Source organism: Phoenix dactylifera, chromosome 4, assembly GCF_009389715.1.
Source record: "Phoenix dactylifera cultivar Barhee BC4 chromosome 4, palm_55x_up_171113_PBpolish2nd_filt_p, whole genome shotgun sequence".
Lineage (NCBI taxonomy): Eukaryota > Viridiplantae > Streptophyta > Magnoliopsida > Arecales > Arecaceae > Phoenix > Phoenix dactylifera.
The window spans coordinates 29,260,359-29,279,002 of NC_052395.1; the positions used below are offsets into that span (position 1 = coordinate 29,260,359).

Below are 18,644 nucleotides of genomic sequence, written 5' to 3' on the forward strand. Positions count from 1 at the left end.
AGAGTACTAAGATTAGCCCGTAGATTGCATCTTGGAATTCATTAAGAAGCTATTTAGAGCCCTGTAAAAGAAGCCACATGCAGTTCAAGTTGTAGGTAAAAACCAATCCACATATTTGGATGCGTATAACTTAAATTGCCCGATAAGTTGACCAGCTGCAACTCAAAGTTATCTTGTAATAAGTAAACTCATAGTCTTGTAATAAGTAAACTCATGGTCAAAATAACCGCAAGACAAGTTGCAATTGCTCAAGTAGATACCGTAATTGAAAAAAAAAAAAAACTCTTTCCTTTTGCCTCTATTTTGCTTTCACCTCTTCCATCACCACCCGATCCCTCCACCTTTGTGCTGTGATGTGCCATCTCTAGTCCCCCGACCACCCATCTCTTCCATATTCTCCACTTTTCACAAGGCCTCACAACTATCCATTCCCTCCTTATGGACATCCAAGTCTATGTATGACTGCACCCCCACCATTAGTAGCTTCAATATCCATATCTTTATCCGTAACCTCCTTGTCTTCATGTAGATCGAGTGTTTTGTCCAAGCACCAGTGTTTTGACCAAGCACCGCTCACAATTTGTTCAACAGAATGCCCATCAAAAATGCCTTTTTTCCTCAAACCATCTTCCAAACACAAAAAATGAAATTCTTTGCAAGTCAATTACTACAAATTAAGTTACAATGCATCTCCAACTACAAGGCTGCATCCAAGAGACGGTTTGGAGCCCTGCAACCAGAGCTGAATGCAGCTCAAGAGATAGATGCCAACTAATTTTTTTTGGATGCTTGCAACTCAAATTATACATTAAAATTGCATGGAGCTATAACCCAAAACTATCTCATAGTAGGTCAATTTGCAATCAAAATGGCCATAAAGTTGCAGCCTCTCAAATAGATATCTTAATTCTAAAAAAGAATTTTCTAATGCCTCTTCTTTCCTTCTCCAATCCACCTCCGCCATTAACCACCCCCCTCCACCTCTATAACATCATGAACCACCTTCCCCGCCATCCTCCAGTCTCCTTCACCTTCTCCATACTCCTCAAGACCTGCACGACCATGCGCAATCCCTGCTGGTCATCCCCATGAGTATCCAGGTCCATGTCTAGATCTTCAAGATCTTTAACAACTTCGACACCTACCTCTTCATCCAAAACACACTCACACTGATGTTCTGATGCATGTTTGGTATTCCCAACTTAACATCTGCTCGAAAGGTGTTCGATAGAGACCTCTCTCTTTTGTTTTGTCAAACTCTTTTCCGAGTCAACTACTATAAATTAAATTGCAGCTTAAATTGCAATATGACTTTTGCCATGCAGGCTCCAAACAGCCCCTAAGAAAATCACTGTTTAAGAACGTCAATCTCTCCCACATCAAAGGCCAAATGATAAGTGCTGCTACCGTCAGAAGAAGCTGGCTAAGAGCAACTTCGGGTGGTACGACGTGGACATAACCGACCTGCTTTCAATAAGAAAATTACGTCCAACAATGGAAGAGGCAAGTCTACTGGATATGCAGAAAAGAACAATGCCGTACATCGTCACTAACAAAAAAAAAAAAAAAATGAAACTATTGCAAGGTTCAAAATATGGATCGCGTTCCTATCCAGACCTGCAAAATACGTTGACCATTCGGTGATATCTCACGAGGATCACTATTGAAAAAAGCAATAGATATTGGAAGATTGGGTACAGCATAACAGAGACTCCACCAAAGCTAACCCAAGGGCAAAGGCAAAGCAGCAGTATGCAATATTGCATGTAAGATCATATCAACGCACCCATTCTAGGCCTGTCTCTTGAACAACCCTGAATGTTGTCGCAATGCAATCTTTACTTTGACAGAGAACTAATTCCATGGTACATTATTAATCAGCCAAAAGCACAAAAATATACCCAAAACCATTAACCATACTGAAAAAGCAATTTTAGTTTTTCCCTTGTGCACTAGTTGATTACTTGATGCGAAGCAGAAGAAATCTGCTCTTGATACAGATGATGGGGTCTCGCCAATCTTGGTGACCAGAAAACTTACTTGGCTTCATTTATGTTGTGCTTGATAAACCAAATGTCAATCCACTATTGTTCGGAACTTGCCATGCATATTGGGTCCTTGGATAAACTGTCAGAGTCTCACTGCCAAACAGTCAATTGAGAAGTTTAGATGACTACAATTTGGATTTCAAGGGAATCATGCATAGAATCAGACAGCATTGAGGGCTTCCACAAATAATTCCCTTGCCCATGAAGATCTACTATAATAAAAGAAGATACTCCGTGTGTGTGTGTGTGTGTGTGAGAGAGAGAGAGAGAGAGAGTTACCCAATTCCTGTACTTCTCACCTGTAATTCAACCTCAAAATAAGATTCCAAAATTTTTTAACACCCATGCAAAATTAGGGGGTTATATTCAAGCTCAAGGGTTCATTGTTTTCTGATGAGCAACCTGCATTTAACCAAAGAAAAATCTTAAAACTGTAAAATTTTATTTCCCTTGAGAAGCTGATAAAGGCAGTCATGCTGTGCAGGAAATAGAAATCATCCATATAAAATGTGGAAGCACAAGCAGGCAAATTTTTTTCATAAAAGATAAAATAATCTAAACAATCTCTCCTTTTCATACACACACATCCCCAAGAAAAAAAAAAACTCTGGTTCTAAAATAAGTTTACTTATGGCAACATCCACTTAAACATAGATGAATCTGACTACATATTCTAGGAAATAATCACATATTTCCCATCAAAATTTTCCAATAAAGTTCATTTGTATTACACATTTTATAAATACACCATTATGATGCAGCAGAAGCATGAAATTCATCTAATGACAGTGACAATAAGTTATATATGACAATAGTAACAAAGCAAGAAATAGAAAAATGCTTTTGGGACCCCTTGGCATACCCCGACCTAGTTTCCTGTCAGCCACCAGGGATAAATGGGCAATAAAGCCCATTCATGAACCACCTATCCCCGTGTAAGGTGCACAAAAAATCTGATATGGCACTTGTTCAGGGTACACTAAGGGGTCCGTGAAGAAGCAGCACTCAAAGAAATATACATGCACATATTTACATAATGGAAAAATAGAGAGAATCTAGTAATACCCCCACTTTAACAAATCAGAGGATCATTTCTTTTAAATGGACAAGTATCATCACTTAAATACAAAATAATCCATCACTTTAAAATTGTACAAAACTAGCCTGCATAAGGAACATCCAAAGTAACAAGCACATACCGAAGTTGACATTTTCAGCAACTCCCTTATAGCCATTGTGGCATAGGAGGAAGCTGGCAGAGTAAATCCTAATTTTAGAGCCAACTTGGATGGCTGAGCATCAGAGCTGCAAATGGACTCAACTTGTAATGACCCACCCTCGCTTCCATCCTGAGCCACATGGTTGCTTACTGAACCCTGTGATTCAAAATCATTACTTTGGCTTCCTAAGTTCCCATTGGCATGCAGTTCTTCCTTGATCAGATCAGCAGGTTTTCTTTTATGTATGATATCCAAATCAGTCTCTGCCAAGGGAACAGTGTCATCTGTATATGATAACAATCCCCTGTCCACACAAGGACAAATACTTCAATCTCTCTCTACAAGTAACAAATTTTATACAAAAAACTATATGCATCGAGGGAAGAGGGGGAAAAAACAGAGGATTCAAATTAGATATGCATACCATACATAATCAATCGGGCGCTGGAATACCTGCCTGTAACCTCCCCTCATATTAGTAATCGAAAATTCCCTAAGAGTTGGAGCAAGCAATATAATTGGTTGCAACAAATATTATGAGTATTAATATAGTAGCAAAAGGTGGGGTATGTCAACACATGATCTTTATGGCAATAGAAAAAACAAAGGACATGCAAAAGTGAAAAACATTGCATTGCTTACTAGATATATTGAGACAGAGGATACAGCAACTTACTTGGCACTGTGTACACTCTCTGTCAAGCTGATGCCATCCTGGGTCATTCAAAAACAAAAAATCAGCAAGGGCGTCACAAAGAAAAACTCCAATCTTTCTGGCAATTGGAGCTGGCTATATGGACTCAACTTCACCATTGATTTCTATCCAAGGCCAAGCTCTGAGAAATGGAAAGTGTCACCTGATCAAGGTTTAGAATGTATCTTTTGAGCATGTTTTGTCCCCCCTTTAACATGTTAAGTTATTTTTTTTATTGTTCAAATTTCAAAAGAAATGGGTAGCGTAAAAGACAATGAGAAAAGATCTAAAGAGAAATTGTAAAAATATATGAACTTGTACTGGGAATGATGGTCTGACCCAATATTGATAAAAAATAAAAGTTAGGTATACAAGGACCAAGTTTTATAATCTTAAGTATGAACATCAACAGTATCCTTGAGCAACAAGGATACTTATGTTGAAGTGAAAACATCAAAACGGAATTCAGAAAAAGGAAAAACTAGAAGTAGTAGATGACAAATTAAAGATAACTTATTAACTATCATCAGAACTAGCTGTTACTTGCATTTACTCTCAATAAATTCCCATGAAAGCAAAGTGTTTGTATGTGAAAACCTTCAATTAACCAACTGATGGAAGGGAATGAAAGCCCTAAAACATTTAATTTTTTGGGTTGTTAAGCATGCGGATTTTGTTGATCATGATTCTCAACTTTATATAGCCTACCATGTACTTTGCAATTTGTATCAGCAAGCTTTGGACTCAATACTACCCAATAAAATGTAGCTCAACTATATATGGTTCCCACTTTTCAGATAACACATTCTGTTCCCAATGAAATTTCAAGACAGATATTAATCATTTCTGCTACTTCTAGCCAATCATTTGTTTGTCTCCCTTTTCAGTTTCTCAACGAAATTCAAACCAGCAACTAATAATTTCCTGCTACTTCTAGCGAACCCTTTGTTTGTCTCCCTCCCTTTTTCCTTCACCAATCCTATTCAACACCCCACCAGGCCAATATCTGAACTACACTACAGGTAGCGGGGTTTACCCTAACTTTATCCACTATCTGCACCTCTTAATTTATACTCTTAATCAAGCTACACAACCATCTCAGAATTGTCTATATCTATATCTGATGCTTTGCGCCCCCCCCCCCCCCCCCCCCCCCCCGGACTGATTCACAAAGAACTTACAACCTATATACCTCTATTCTATGACACATAAAAATACAACCCTATCTTTTGCCTATTTACTTTTTCATTCTTTTTCATTGCTAAGATTTTGAAATCCTCCTTTTTATGCCCTTAAGTTAGATTTTAATTGCATTTGTAAAAAATTCTACTAACAAAGGTCTATAAAGTTTCTGACCCACATGCCTCTCAAGAAATTTTGCATACAAAGTTGTGCATATATTTAGAAACATACCTCTACCTTTCATATGCTTAATTTTTGTCATTGTTATTTAAAAATTCAGTCCATTATTTTCTGCCCTCATCATCATGGTTTGATAGAAAATTTAACCAAACCCTCAAATTCCACTCAAGGCAGGTTATCAAATTATGGGTTATGAATTTGACATGCATCATCCTTTGATTGATGAACAATTTTGATAATCTGGGATACCAATTGCTTTTGCAATCTAGAGACAAGTTCAAGATGGGATACGAATACTTATAACACTAACTCGTAACAACTAGGAGACATTACATCCATTGCATGCATGGAAACTGAAAATATTTTATAATAAATCTATTGCATGCATGAAATGGAACAGGCACTCTATTCGTTGACGATTTGAAAATACAATTTCCATATTGGCTTTATTTGATTTTTGACTGATATAGAATCCAGAACTCTAGTCTGGCCTACCTGTTTAGTAACAACAGAGAGGACATAAATTACACAGCAGTCCACAATTACTTGGCCAAAAGGCTATTTGCAGAGAAGATATGCCCTCACTGATGAACAAGTACATATTAATCCCACCTCTCATGGCACATAGTCAGCACATAATTCCGATGCTCTGTTAGTCAATGGCTAATATTCATTACATGATCTTTCTCAGTCATAAATAGGGGCAAGCTCCTAAATTAATTTCCCTCGCTCATGCATCAGAATATATTTGTGAGAATGAGATAAAACTATGTTTTAGAGGTTCACTTGTAAGAACATGAAGCCACATCTCGTTATTATCATAATTAAACAAGATTGTTATAGTGATATTCTCATTATTATTGTAACTAAATAAAACTATTATTGTACATGTTCTCAGTAAAACATAAACGACATCGGCATCATCTATAATTCTACATACCCATATTAAGTGGGGCAATTGAGAATGATAGACTGGATTAGTATGTTAAGGAATATCATTAGCAATTCTTTGTCAAAGCATTGATGAACAAAGTTATTTGTTCTTGCATGTGATGTCTATGTAAAGTAGTAATTTACTCAAAACACATCTTTGAATTTGTTGTCAGATAGAGATGCTATGATATAGCATATTGGAACAAACATATTTTATGCTAGTCTAAAGGTTCAGTATCTTACACATGGAACTGTTAGTAATGGGAAGACATTTTTCTGGTAGCTAGTTGTTGGGTGTAGAGAGATCGGAACTACCAGGCATTCTTCATGAAGTCTCGCAATAAGGACATAAAGACTTTGTAAAAAAGAAATCTATATAAGTGAAAGATGTGGGTATTTTCTAAATATTAGGAACAGAAAAGTATATATGCAAAATCAAAAAGGACATTTTAGTCAAGACAGGTATTTATAGACATGTTAGAAGAAAATACAATAGCTTATAAAATCTAACTCGGGAATAAGTTAGGATTTCAAATTTTGACTAAAAATAAATAGGCAGCAGATAGGGATATATTTCTAGATATCAAAGAATAGAGACACATCTAATGAAAAAATCTTGAAAAATCTTCAAGTGACACAATATGTCAAATGCATAACATTATTCTACTTCATCCACCCCGCTCTAATTCTAACAGGGATATCCTCCCATCTCTTCATGAAGTTGTAAATCTACCATCTTGTCTCTCCATTGTAACTAGATGCTTACCTTCACTACACTTGCTGAACTATTATTTGGTTCAGCTAAAATTTATTATCTATATCTTCCTTGAAGCACTTTGATAATGCCCACCTTTACCCAGGCATCATTAACACTGATTTATATAAAAGACATGCTCCAGAGGGCCTCATGTTGAATAGTAGCTTGTGCAACTAGGACATGTAAAAGGACATTAACACACAATCAGATTCAATGTATACTATTCACAAGCCAATTTCCAATTGTTTGGTCTAAAATTCGTGACTCATCACTACAACGAATTCCCCATCATGTCGAAAACCAATAGTCATCATGAAAATTTAAGTTGAAAATTTAGGTAGCACCTAGCAAACATCAACAGAAAGAAAAAAGATACATTAGACAACTCTTCTAAAGGATGATGCTTTTTCAAAAGTAAATCTTCGAGGCCCATTAGTGATTTCTGCTCCTTTCTTTTCTTTGATGCAGGTGCATCACTAGAACAAAAAACACAAGGCCTAATGATTATGATTTCCTTGTGAGCTTAGATCCTTCCTTTCACTCTAAGCTTTCTTCAGTACATCTATTCCATCTTTAGACCAGCTGATCCAAAAAAATATCAAACTTATTGAGTTCCTTTTTGGCCTTCTAAACAGTACCCAAGTCCACTCAACGAACTAATTGTAGCATTAAAAGACACCTTAAGCCAACTAAATATGTTTCTTGGCTTTTGATATGATCAGAAACAAACATCAGTTGGTACACCCCAGTTGGATTGAGAAAATTGGAGAGACAAGACCAAGAAAGAGTAGAGAAAGAATCCCTGGTTTGGCAAGGAGAAAAGAGAATGAAAAGTAGTTGCTCTTCTTTAGCTAGGAATTTAGCGAGGAGAGAGCAGGAGAGAAAGTTAAAATCCTCCATTTGGATAGTAAAGTTAGGAAAGAAGAGAACTGGAGAAATTTATCTCCAGGCCCCCTTTTTAAATCTCTCGGAAAGTGGAGGCCTACAAAGAGAAAAGGAATTTCCTTTCTTTTCTTTTCTCTTCGCTTGGGTCCAAGGTTCTCTTCTCTTCCTTTATTGGGTCCAAGGTTCTCTTCTCTTCCTTGATCCTCTTTTCTCCCGTTTCCCTTCTTTTCTTTCCTCCCATGCATGTCCAAACAGGGCGACAGCATCAGTCACTTGGTTAAGATGTCTGGATGAATCCTTTCCAAAATATTTCAGTTTCAAATAAACCCACAGGTGAATTGAAGTCCTTTTTCTCAATCAATGCAACTACATGAGAACAAAACATAAATTGAGATACGCAAGTCAGTCATGTTCATCCATGGATTTCCCATCCAACAAGTGAAATTCCATCAAATGGATTTTTTTATATAGTATATGATCATCCAATAGTTTCATTCAGCACACATCCTTTCTTGCTACATGCTTCATCAAATTCCTTCTCTTCTCAGGCCAGCCCTTCTCCTTTTGACTGAAACCCAACTACTATCATCCTTAAGGGAAGTTGTTTTTGGCCTTTTCTATGAGCATTTGCAGATGTACCCGGCTCGCTGCACAAAACCCTCACTACATTCAATTAAGTTTGTCTCATCAGATGTGTCATAATTATAGTGTTGCATTAACGCATACACAATAATCACATTCTGACATGTGTCTACATGTCTGATTCAGCACTGTGAAAAAGAAAATATGGAGCACAGGACAAAATAATTTAACTAAATTAATATATTCATATTTTAATTTAATTTATGACAAAATATTAAAAAATATTTTTTGTTAAGATGATTCAATATGCTAGTTTTTCATCCAAACTCCAAAATTAGCTCAAGAACACATGAAACATGACATTTTGCCAAGTTATTTAATAATATATATCATTAGCCAAGCTCTACAAACTTTAGAAGCACACTCCAAATGTTACTGCAACAAAAGAAAATTTGTGCTGCTATTGTCAGGGAAAACTTCCTGCTCATGAGGTTTTCGCAAAAATAACAACAGCAGATACTACATGCAGCTAAAGAAGAATAGCATACCCACATGAAACCAATAAAGCCAAAGTAAGATTCCATTAGTTAAAGAAGTTTGGTTAAAGGTATTTGTGATTATAATATTTTCACCATCATCCACCAAAGTCCATAATCTTCACTATTTTTACAGAATATCATATTATCATATCCAAATCAATTATGTTATCACAGTCAATATTTGTTCAAAATCATTTGCATAGAGGCACTTGTTGCAAAAATGAGTTCATACCCAAATTAGCGTACAATATACTTCCAGAATTCTTGATATATCCAACCAATACATAACTCTCGCTGTAGGATAGGGTAAATTGCACCGCTCATTGTCATAATGACTGAATGCAGAATCAGTTGTATGGTAATTACAAAAAATAAGGCAAAAGAGCAAATGACAACAAAGTTAAATAAACAGGATGTGAACTGAAAAAATTATACAGATCCAAATCCAGAGACAATTGATATATTAAATAAGTAGCTGCAGTTAATATCTGAAAGATTAACTTCAGAAAGGTTTGACTCGCCTTCTTTGCCATGTCATGATACACATCAGCAATGTCATTTGCTGGATAGAGAATTCTTGAACTGAAAATAGCAGAAACACAGAATAATGTTCAATCCTCAGCCAAAGTTTACACAGAGTAAAAATGTTCATTACCCAGGCAAAGGCAGTACAACATCTTCAAATGTATAGATTGCTTTAAGAAGATCTTCAGAATCAACAGTCTGTCACAAGACAATGTATGGATTGATCTGAGTAAAAGAAACTCTGCACTGTATTGCTTCATCAATGGTGACTGAAAGTCGGATATGTAACAAAGAGCTCAAGAAACTCATGTTATGAGAACACACATACATGCATACATGTAAAAACATTCTACTGAACGAAGATATATATTAATGTGTGAATCATGGTTGCTAGCAAGTTGAGTCATGACAGTGGTAGAAAATGCTGCATAAAAGGACCTTAAAAATCTTAGTAAAAATTCACCTTCACAGACTGAACTTTTTCTTCAGGAACTGCTTCTTCAGATGTATCAGGTAGGCAGTTATATGGATCACTGCAATCATCTTCAGGTTCAGAGCTGTCAACAGCAGCTACTTCCCTAGCAGAGCTTTCTTTACAAAATACCAAATCTCCTAGTACAACCTGTGAAATCCCTGTCACATATGATAAATATCAATAAAGAGGGAAATCAATACAATGAAATGCAGCATTTTGTTAAGAATCAGCAGTTGCAAGTTCAATGTCATTAAAGCAACCCTTTAATAGAGGTGACACTAACTAGAATGGAAATGTCTCCAATCCTTTCAATGTGTTTTATAACATCAAATATTTTGGGTCCTTAAACAATACATATATCCTCTTTGTTCAGAGTTTTTGCCTCACTTATGTAGCAATTTATCAGCCTTGAGGTATCCTTCAAATGTCTTCAAGGCAAACAGACAGGCCTTCTTAAACAATACCACGAACAAGTCTCTCATCATTACAGAAATGAGGGAAGGAAGGGCCAAGAATGTACCATACTTTTGCACCCTCCTGCTAGCTGCATGGTTCCACAAGTAACTTTGGTAACTATGCACATACCTATAAAAGAAAAAGAATTGCAATAGAAACAATTAAAGTAATAAACAAAACTCGTTAAAAAGTGCACCATAAAAACCTTCAGCAATACATTTCACTACATGTACTTTTTATGCACTCAATTTCATTAGTGGACAACAATATGAAGATAACAATAGACATCTAAATAATGGTATACAATATTGTACCGACCACAAACTAGGCCGCCTCATGGCCTCAATATGGTATTTAGCTTGAACTAGTGCAAACAAGTCCTTACCGGGCTGAACCACCCAGACCTACTCGATTCTGAGCAATTTCCCCAGTAAGGGCCCCATAACAATTTGGAGCCTGAATAATTGGGGAAGAAAAGGCTTGACGCGCTCTTCTCTCTCTATTTCAAGGTAGGAGAGAGTGAAAAGGGTGAGCAGGAAGTTTGATCCAAGTGTTTTCCTCTTTCTTTTTCCCTTTTTCCTTATTACATCCCATAAATGGGCAGAAATCGAAAAATCATGAACAAATCATGCCAAATTTTGTATTTTTGCATGAATTCGTGACATGTTATAAATCTTAGTCAAATATACACAATGGTATAACTTTTAATTTTTATATTTTTACATAAAAATAAAAAAAAAATAAAGGAGATGTTAGATTCCAAAAATTAGTGCCATGCATAGGATTTAGCATGCTATTTGTTGTCCTTTTCATAAAGCAATTTGATTAATTTTTTTGCATATGAATTGATTTTCGAATAAAAGCCCAATTTTAAAGTATATTATATTTAAACATCAAAAACAAATTCACACAACCCTATTTCCCACTAAAAACTAAACAAAGAAAGCTTAAAATCCTTGAAATAATAATAAAAAAAACAAGTATGATTGGTACAGGTAGGTACGTGCCCTACCATATCGATCTCCTACAAGTATGCAGCGTGGCACCAAGACTGCGGATCTTGTAAACATTGTGCCTTGAAAAAGGAGCTTATTTTTTCTATTCAGACAGCTATCAAAATTAAGGACAAAGGTCGACCTTCTTTGCATTTCAAAATGTCAAAAAAGATACATGAAAATACAAACAACATGCCTTCAATAAGTAGTGTAGATGACCCAATATGTCAAAATACAAACAGTTAATTGAGAAAACAGACCTAAATCCTTGAAGGTCGTTCAAGGAGACACTTAGTGTAACATTCTTTGTAATACACTCTTTTGATAATGGTGTTTAATCATTTACTAGTTGCAGAAAAATTTCTGTGCCCAAAGCAAATGAACTAGCATTTAGATATAGGCGTAAAACAATTGATAGTAGTCCACCAAAAATAAATCTGGCTTGGAGAGGAATATGGTGTCTTCTCTTTTTTGTGAGAGAGAAAGGGAGGAGAAACATTCGCATTGATAGCTACCTAGGTCCAAATTTTTGGTTGCAACACGCAAGAACTTAACCTAAAGCATCTAGATACTAAGCAAACAGGGGGACTAAAGATTACAAGATAAGTATTATAAAATTGACAGCATAAGGTTTCTAAGTGGATTGATAGATTACTTTGAAAGATAAAAAAAGGTGGAACCTAATATGAGTTTAGTTTCTATGTAATAAAAGAAGGAAGAAATGGAAAGAAGAAAAAAAATATGCGAGAAGAATAATATATGTGTGTGTGTATATATATATAGAGAGAGAGAGACTAGTATATGTACATGATGTTCCATGTTGCCATAATAATATCCTTCTTATTTTAGCCGTTCATCCTCTAGTTCCTATTTAACTCAAGAAAGACAAAGAAGATGAGTTGGTCAAGGTTCGTAGAACCGTGCCAAACCAAGCAATTCAAGGCATACCAAATTGGACAAGTCGATTGCCGGCATTGCTAGTTGTCCAATTTCATCTGATCCCTACTTCTTTTCTTTTTTTATATAACAAGCGGCCTCTCAAAGCTTCCCTCTGGGTCTCTCTCTCTCTCTCTCTCTCTCTCTCTCTCTCTCTCTCTCCACGATCTCTCTCTCGGCAATCTACATTGATCAATGCCAATGCTTCTCCCTTAATTGATGAATCGGATGGTCTCTCCCTTGATCAACCCCAACGCCCAAGCCCTCAGTCAACACCTCCCCCTCAGTACACCTCTCTCTCCCCCTTCCCCCTCTCCCTCTCCCTCTCCCTCTCCCTCTTTCTCCCCTTCATCTTTTCCCTCTCTGATTGTTCTCCTCCTTCTAGGGTTAGCGTTAGGGTCTCTCCCCTCTTCTCCCGATCTTTCATCTCCGATACACCTCGACTCATACGGTATATAGCGGTAGCTTACCGAACCAGTCTCTGACCGATACGAGCCCCTATACCGATTCGACCAACCTTGAGTTGGATACTCCAAGTTTTTCAGCTGACATGCACTAATACATAGTATAAGTCAAAAACTAATATTTATATTTTACAGCTAGTATGCAGGCTATTCAAAAAAATATAGAGAATACACACCCAGGAACTTGTTGCCTAATATCCCTTGGCATCTAGGGCACCCATCTCACCTATGCATAGCATATTGTCTGAGCATCAAGGCAGTCCAACCCCAAGGACTGCCTAAGTGTCTAGGTATCTTCCATGAAATGTAATACGTTTAGCACAAGACATATGCATAGATGAGTACTTGCCATTGCATAATATTTCATTGTATTTGAGGAAGCCATCCTTGTCTGACTACACCAACGAATCTAAGGTGGCAGAGACTTTAAAAGAAAATGGCATGAACAACACACGATATGAGATATTAAATAAGTATCAATTTGATTTCTAGGCAGATTTCTTTTTTGCTTTCCAAAATCAATAAGAAAATTCTGAAATATCAACCTAATCAACATAATCAAAATATCCATCAATAAAACAATTAACTTTTTGACAATCTTCCAAGATAAGAGTCATGCAATCATTTGTGCTTATGATAAATGAAAGCTCAGGAGCCATTATGCTGGTAGTATTAGTTAGACCATCACACATATAATGTGGCACATAAGAGAAGACCGTTTTTAGCTGAATGTCAATATTCATTTTTCAAAAAATAGAAAACAAAATTTATTTTATCTAGCATTACAAGAACTTCTTGTCATAGATATCAATTATGGATTCACTAGGGAAAATGTCTTATTTGCATGAACTTCTGAAATGAACACATACATCATTCTCAGGGTTCTGGGTATAGCCTTCAGTGCCTGCAGATAGTTACCAGGGCATTTCTTTAAGAATTGAAGCTGAAAAGGGGGAAAAACACCAAGAGTTGCAGATTAGAAGAGAACAAAAGAATAGCATGTATAGATTATCAAAAAAACTCTTTATGGTACTTATAAAATGATATTGGTAGCCTATAACTACTAAACAACAAACACGGAGCCCTTTTGCAAAAAAATGATTGCCTATGGAACACAAGCTGAAGAATCTTCATATTAAATTTCATCTGTGATTAACATAACAAAAGCAGGATATATCTTGTGCTTATATGAAGGTCATAAAATATTCATAAAAATATTAAGAATCCCAGTTGCCTACATTAGATTTATTTTGATATAAAAATGAAATATTTATGATGCATCTAAAGAAAGGATAAGGAAACTCTGTAACTAGATGACAGGCCCAAAAGGAGAGCAAAGAGGAAATATGAATACAGTAGCCCGTTGGTAGACAGCAGAAGAGAATCGGAGGATGTGATCAAAGACTGTCATAGGCAGGTCAGAGAAAATTGTAGGCTAGAATCAGGTTAAGTTGAGGATATGAATATCCCAGAGGCATGGGACTAAGGGAGGACCACATCAGCGGAAAGCATGCCCCCTAAAAAAAGCAAAGAGTAAATATGGAAATACAATAACTCATCAGTCGCGAGCAGCAGAGGTTGTGATCAGAGACGCGCATGGGCAGGCTTTTAAATGGCAAACTGTAGGCTAAAATCAGGCTAAGTCAGGGACATGGATATCCCAAAGGTAAGGGACTAATAATGAGTACTGCAAACAATGGACTTGTGAAAACCCAACATAGTACACCACCTAGGATTTCAAAACTACAAAAACTTGATTAAATTAAACCATAATGAACTCCTAACCCCACAGATGCACTGCACTCCAAAAAAGAAATTAAACAAAATATAGAAGAACGAAAAATCATCCCAACACTAAATTTTTGCTCATGATCGATCTAGACATTTTTTATGCATAACTGCCTAGTACAATTAGGTTACTTTTATTTAGACATATGTATGAATGCTTATGCTTGCTTGGGACATCAGTTAGGAAACAAACAACTGACCGGCCATTGCAATTCTTTAGTTTTATATATTTTTTTATTCATTTCATGCTATGCCAAATGCTCCTGCTGTATCAAACTCATCCTTGAGCTTGATCCTAGACTTGCTTGATTATCTTTTTAATCATTGCAGAACAATATATTGACAGTATTATGATATAGCAATATTAGCCTTGGTCATTTTGATTGATTACTCATAATTCAAAAACTTCCAAACCAAGGTCTGCCGTACTAGTACCGGTCAGCATACCGGTGGCGGGCCGGTACCATACTGGTCCAGCCCGAAGGGACGGGTTTTGGGTTCCAGCAGTTTTTTTTTTTTTTTGAAGTGTTGTCTCTATTGGATCTTAAATTAAGTAAAGTTTGATATTTTTTTATTGCTTTTTTTATGATTTTTGATGTTTCTATGTTTAAATTTAGGGTTGAAACATAGATGATGCATCTTATTACTTCCTCCCATTCCAAATGATAAAATGATACGCATAAAATATCTTCAAATTAAGATACAATCATTTACATACATTTAAAGCACTCTTGGATATCTAAAATCGGGACGAGTGCCGATGGCTCTCATAGATATGCGGATCATAAGTATAGTCAGGAGGAGACAAGTCAACCCAATCAGAAGGAACGTGCGCCAGGTTATAGGAACTGTCGGATCTCTCGCTCACGCTCTGGCTCTAAGAGGTGTCTTCTGATTATATAGGGGCCCATCCGAATATGGAGGAAGCAAAATCTGATGCATTATATCCATATTCGTCAAGCTGAGGCTGTGGATTATAGATCCATATCCGTATGCGAGCTCATCTGCAGCTGTATCCTGTCTTCCTGAACGACCTCGAGGAGCTCGGCTTCTATATCCAATGATATCCTCACGGACTCTATCAGATGGTCGACCGTGGTCCGTATCCCAGGTAGCACCCATAAATTAGAACTCACCGATGAAATGAAGACCACCCTCCAGCTGTGTCTCATAAGTACCATACTGTCCTCCGCTCCCTCCATGGCTAGAAGATCTATCACCACCAGAACCATCATCACTACTGGTCCAAGTCTCCTCCTCGACACTCTCCATTGGGATCCTTTGTTTTCCTTTTCTAGCCCTCTCTGCCTGGCTATGTCGCCCTCCTCTGCTGAGCATCTCTCGATCAGTTCTTTGGGAGTGTCTCGTACCAATCATGTGGTGACTGGCTCCCCTGTGTCTGCGGCTGGTCAGCTCTGGGAGTGCGTGGAATATTGCGCTCAGCCCATTGCTCTGGATCGACCCTAGCCTCGGTGGCTATGAAGCTGAATGGTCGTGGAGGCGATCCTGACTCATCAAGCTCGGGCTCTTGCTACTGGCCCACAAGCCGGCCGAGCAGTGAATCATCGTCATCATCGGTGAAGGTCCCGTAAATCGAATCTGCATACTTGAGCTCCGCATCCTCCTGAATGCACTTTAGCCTCAACTGCAGATTATAGTGCACATAAACAAGGTCATTGAGGCACTTTTGTGTCAAACGGTTCCTTTGTTTGCTGTGGATGAGGGCGAAGGTGGACCAGTTGCACTCACAACCACTAGAGGAGACCGTTTGGAAGAGGATCTGATCCGCTTTAGATTTCTTGTGGATCTGCCAAAATGCACCCACCATTCAGCTGCAAAAATATTTATAAAAATTACATATATGATAGTCCCATATTAGTAACCAAGTAAAACCAGGTGAATGTCTTTCTGATGTGTGACGTACCTAAATTCATAGTGTGTTTGCTGACGACGGCCACTTGTTGACCAAAACTGTAGCTGCCCTCTCTAAATATTTTGCTTTGTGAAAAAGAAACATGTTCTACCATGTTAATAATTGAAGATTCCGGTATACTTACACATGCTGATAATTACTAAATCATAGTTATCTCTTCAAGATATAAGACCGCTTTTCTGGATCATGCTCCATCTTGTAAATCACATTACGTAAAACATCCAAAAGTGTTTCATCCATACCAATTCCATCTATGTTGTACTGAAACCGCGGATTTAGGTAGTATGCTGCACATATACGAAACTATCTTAACATAATTATATAAGTACATCCATCACTATAATTGTCAATGTTCTTGCTTACCTGCAAGATGCAATTTTCTACTCATTTGCGCTCCCCACCGTCGCTCAATGATGTTGATGTACGATTGGCCATCCGCTGGATCAGCCTCCACAATCTGATCTTTTGCCTTAACCATCATGTAATACAAAAATCCCATCTGGAGGTAGATCGTGTTATCTACGGCCTGCAGCACTTCATATAATGGTTTGATAGCATTGACTATTGCAGTGGCCCGCTGCCAGAATGACTGTCTCGTCACCATGTGTTCTATCTTGCACCCTTCAGTGCCGGCATAAGAATATCTACTATCATACCACTCGAGACTGACAAACATCTGACGTAGGCCTTCTTTCTTCTTGAGAATGCTATCAAGTGCAATGAAGTTGGTAGCAAACCGTGTGACTCCTGGTCTCAGAATTTCTCCCCCTGCATACTTTTTCATCAGTGAAAGAACCCAGTTATGATTATAAATATACCTAGAGATGTGTTGGGTTGTCTCCACCGTTTGCTGCACCCTACGGATCTTTCCAATGTCCATCGGCATGAGATCGATACAATGTGCAGCACATGGGGTTCAGAAAATATATGGTCGTCGCTCCATCAAGATCTCCCCGGCAGCCTTATATTGCGGTCCATTATCAGTGATGACCTGCACGACGTTCTCCTCTCCTACCAAATCAATCACATCCTCCATAAGTTTTACGATGTACGCGGTGTCGTTCACATGAGCCGAAGCATCAACCGACTTGTGAAAGGTCTTCGCATCACAGTATGTCAGAAAGTTGATGCTCCGCCTGGTCGAACCGATCCAACCATCGCATATGATGGTTAGTCCATATATGGGCCACTTGCTCTTGTAGGAGTAAATCCATTTCTCGAACTCCTTATTATTGTCAAGAAGCTCACCGTAGATGTCCTTCAGACCTGGAGGAACTACACCGAGACCGGCAGCTTATATGGCGGCAATGGCAGACCTGTCGTACGTATTGTCTGCCACATTCGCTGGGATGTGGTTGAAATGGAACCAAGATCCAATAGCTCGCTACAGTTTTCTTCTTATCCTTCATCCACATTGTGTCTACCCTCTGCTGCCTTGAATCTATGTTGAGGAGAGCATGCAGATCTATATCATGAATTGTCGCTCCTTATGGAATTCCTCTAGATGACTTCTTTCGGCTACCAAAACTATACAACATAGATGCAATCCGGCCACGTTCTCTGCCGACGCCCTCTCTGACTGAAATTGTCCTCAAGAACTTTGGATCTTGCCTGGTGCTCCCAGAACGGCCATCCGACTCGTATGCAGAGGGCCCAAATCAAGCCCTATGCCTGTCTACCTCCTTCTGCTACCACTGATCATACAGACTTGCTTGCATGGCCGCCTAAATATCTACCTCCTCCTTATCTAGATCCTCAACCTTCTCTGGCTTCCTAGAGTGATAGGAAGGTAGCTCTGCCACTCGGCGATCCACCTCCGCTTCTTTGACCTCAACGAGATTCTGCCTCATCAGCACACGAATCTCGCCTGAACAATTCAGGCACGTAGCAACCTCACCGGAATTTCCGGCTAAGTGTTGCTTCAACCTAGTTACCTCTCCTCCCTTGAAGACCTTGTCGCAATAGTTGCATTGAAACTAGTGCCGTTGCCCCTCCCCCGACTCTTCGCCCATAAGACCAGCCAATATCACGCTTTGTAGGGTCGGTTTTCCT

At 38.0% G+C, this 18,644-nt stretch overlaps 1 protein-coding gene across 7 annotated transcripts in view; it reads right to left on the reverse strand.

Annotated features, from left to right (window-relative positions):
• Positions 1–1,723: 1,723 nt before the first annotated feature.
• Positions 1,724–18,644, reverse strand: part of LOC103707335 (multisubstrate pseudouridine synthase 7) — a 28,154-nt gene continuing 11,233 nt past the window's right edge. Inside the window, exons 12-21 of one of the 7 annotated variants that reach the window (XM_026804756.2) lie at positions 13,741–13,814; positions 10,541–10,605; positions 10,009–10,178; positions 9,676–9,743; positions 9,542–9,602; positions 3,945–3,982; positions 3,698–3,761; positions 3,248–3,572; positions 2,348–2,450; positions 1,724–2,141 (exon numbers count right to left, since the gene is read on the reverse strand). In XM_026804756.2, the coding sequence (XP_026660557.2) occupies positions 3,549–3,572; positions 3,698–3,761; positions 3,945–3,982; positions 9,542–9,602; positions 9,676–9,743; positions 10,009–10,178; positions 10,541–10,605; positions 13,741–13,814 (564 nt within the window). In that variant the 3' untranslated portion in view covers positions 1,724–2,141; positions 2,348–2,450; positions 3,248–3,548. Of the gene's footprint in view, positions 2,142–2,347; positions 2,451–3,247; positions 3,573–3,692; positions 3,762–3,944; positions 4,126–9,541; positions 9,603–9,675; positions 9,744–10,008; positions 10,179–10,540; positions 10,606–13,740; positions 13,815–18,644 lie in introns of those variants that run through there. The other 6 variants (XM_008791775.4, XM_026804758.2, XM_026804755.2 and 3 more) reach the window with 6 other exon arrangements.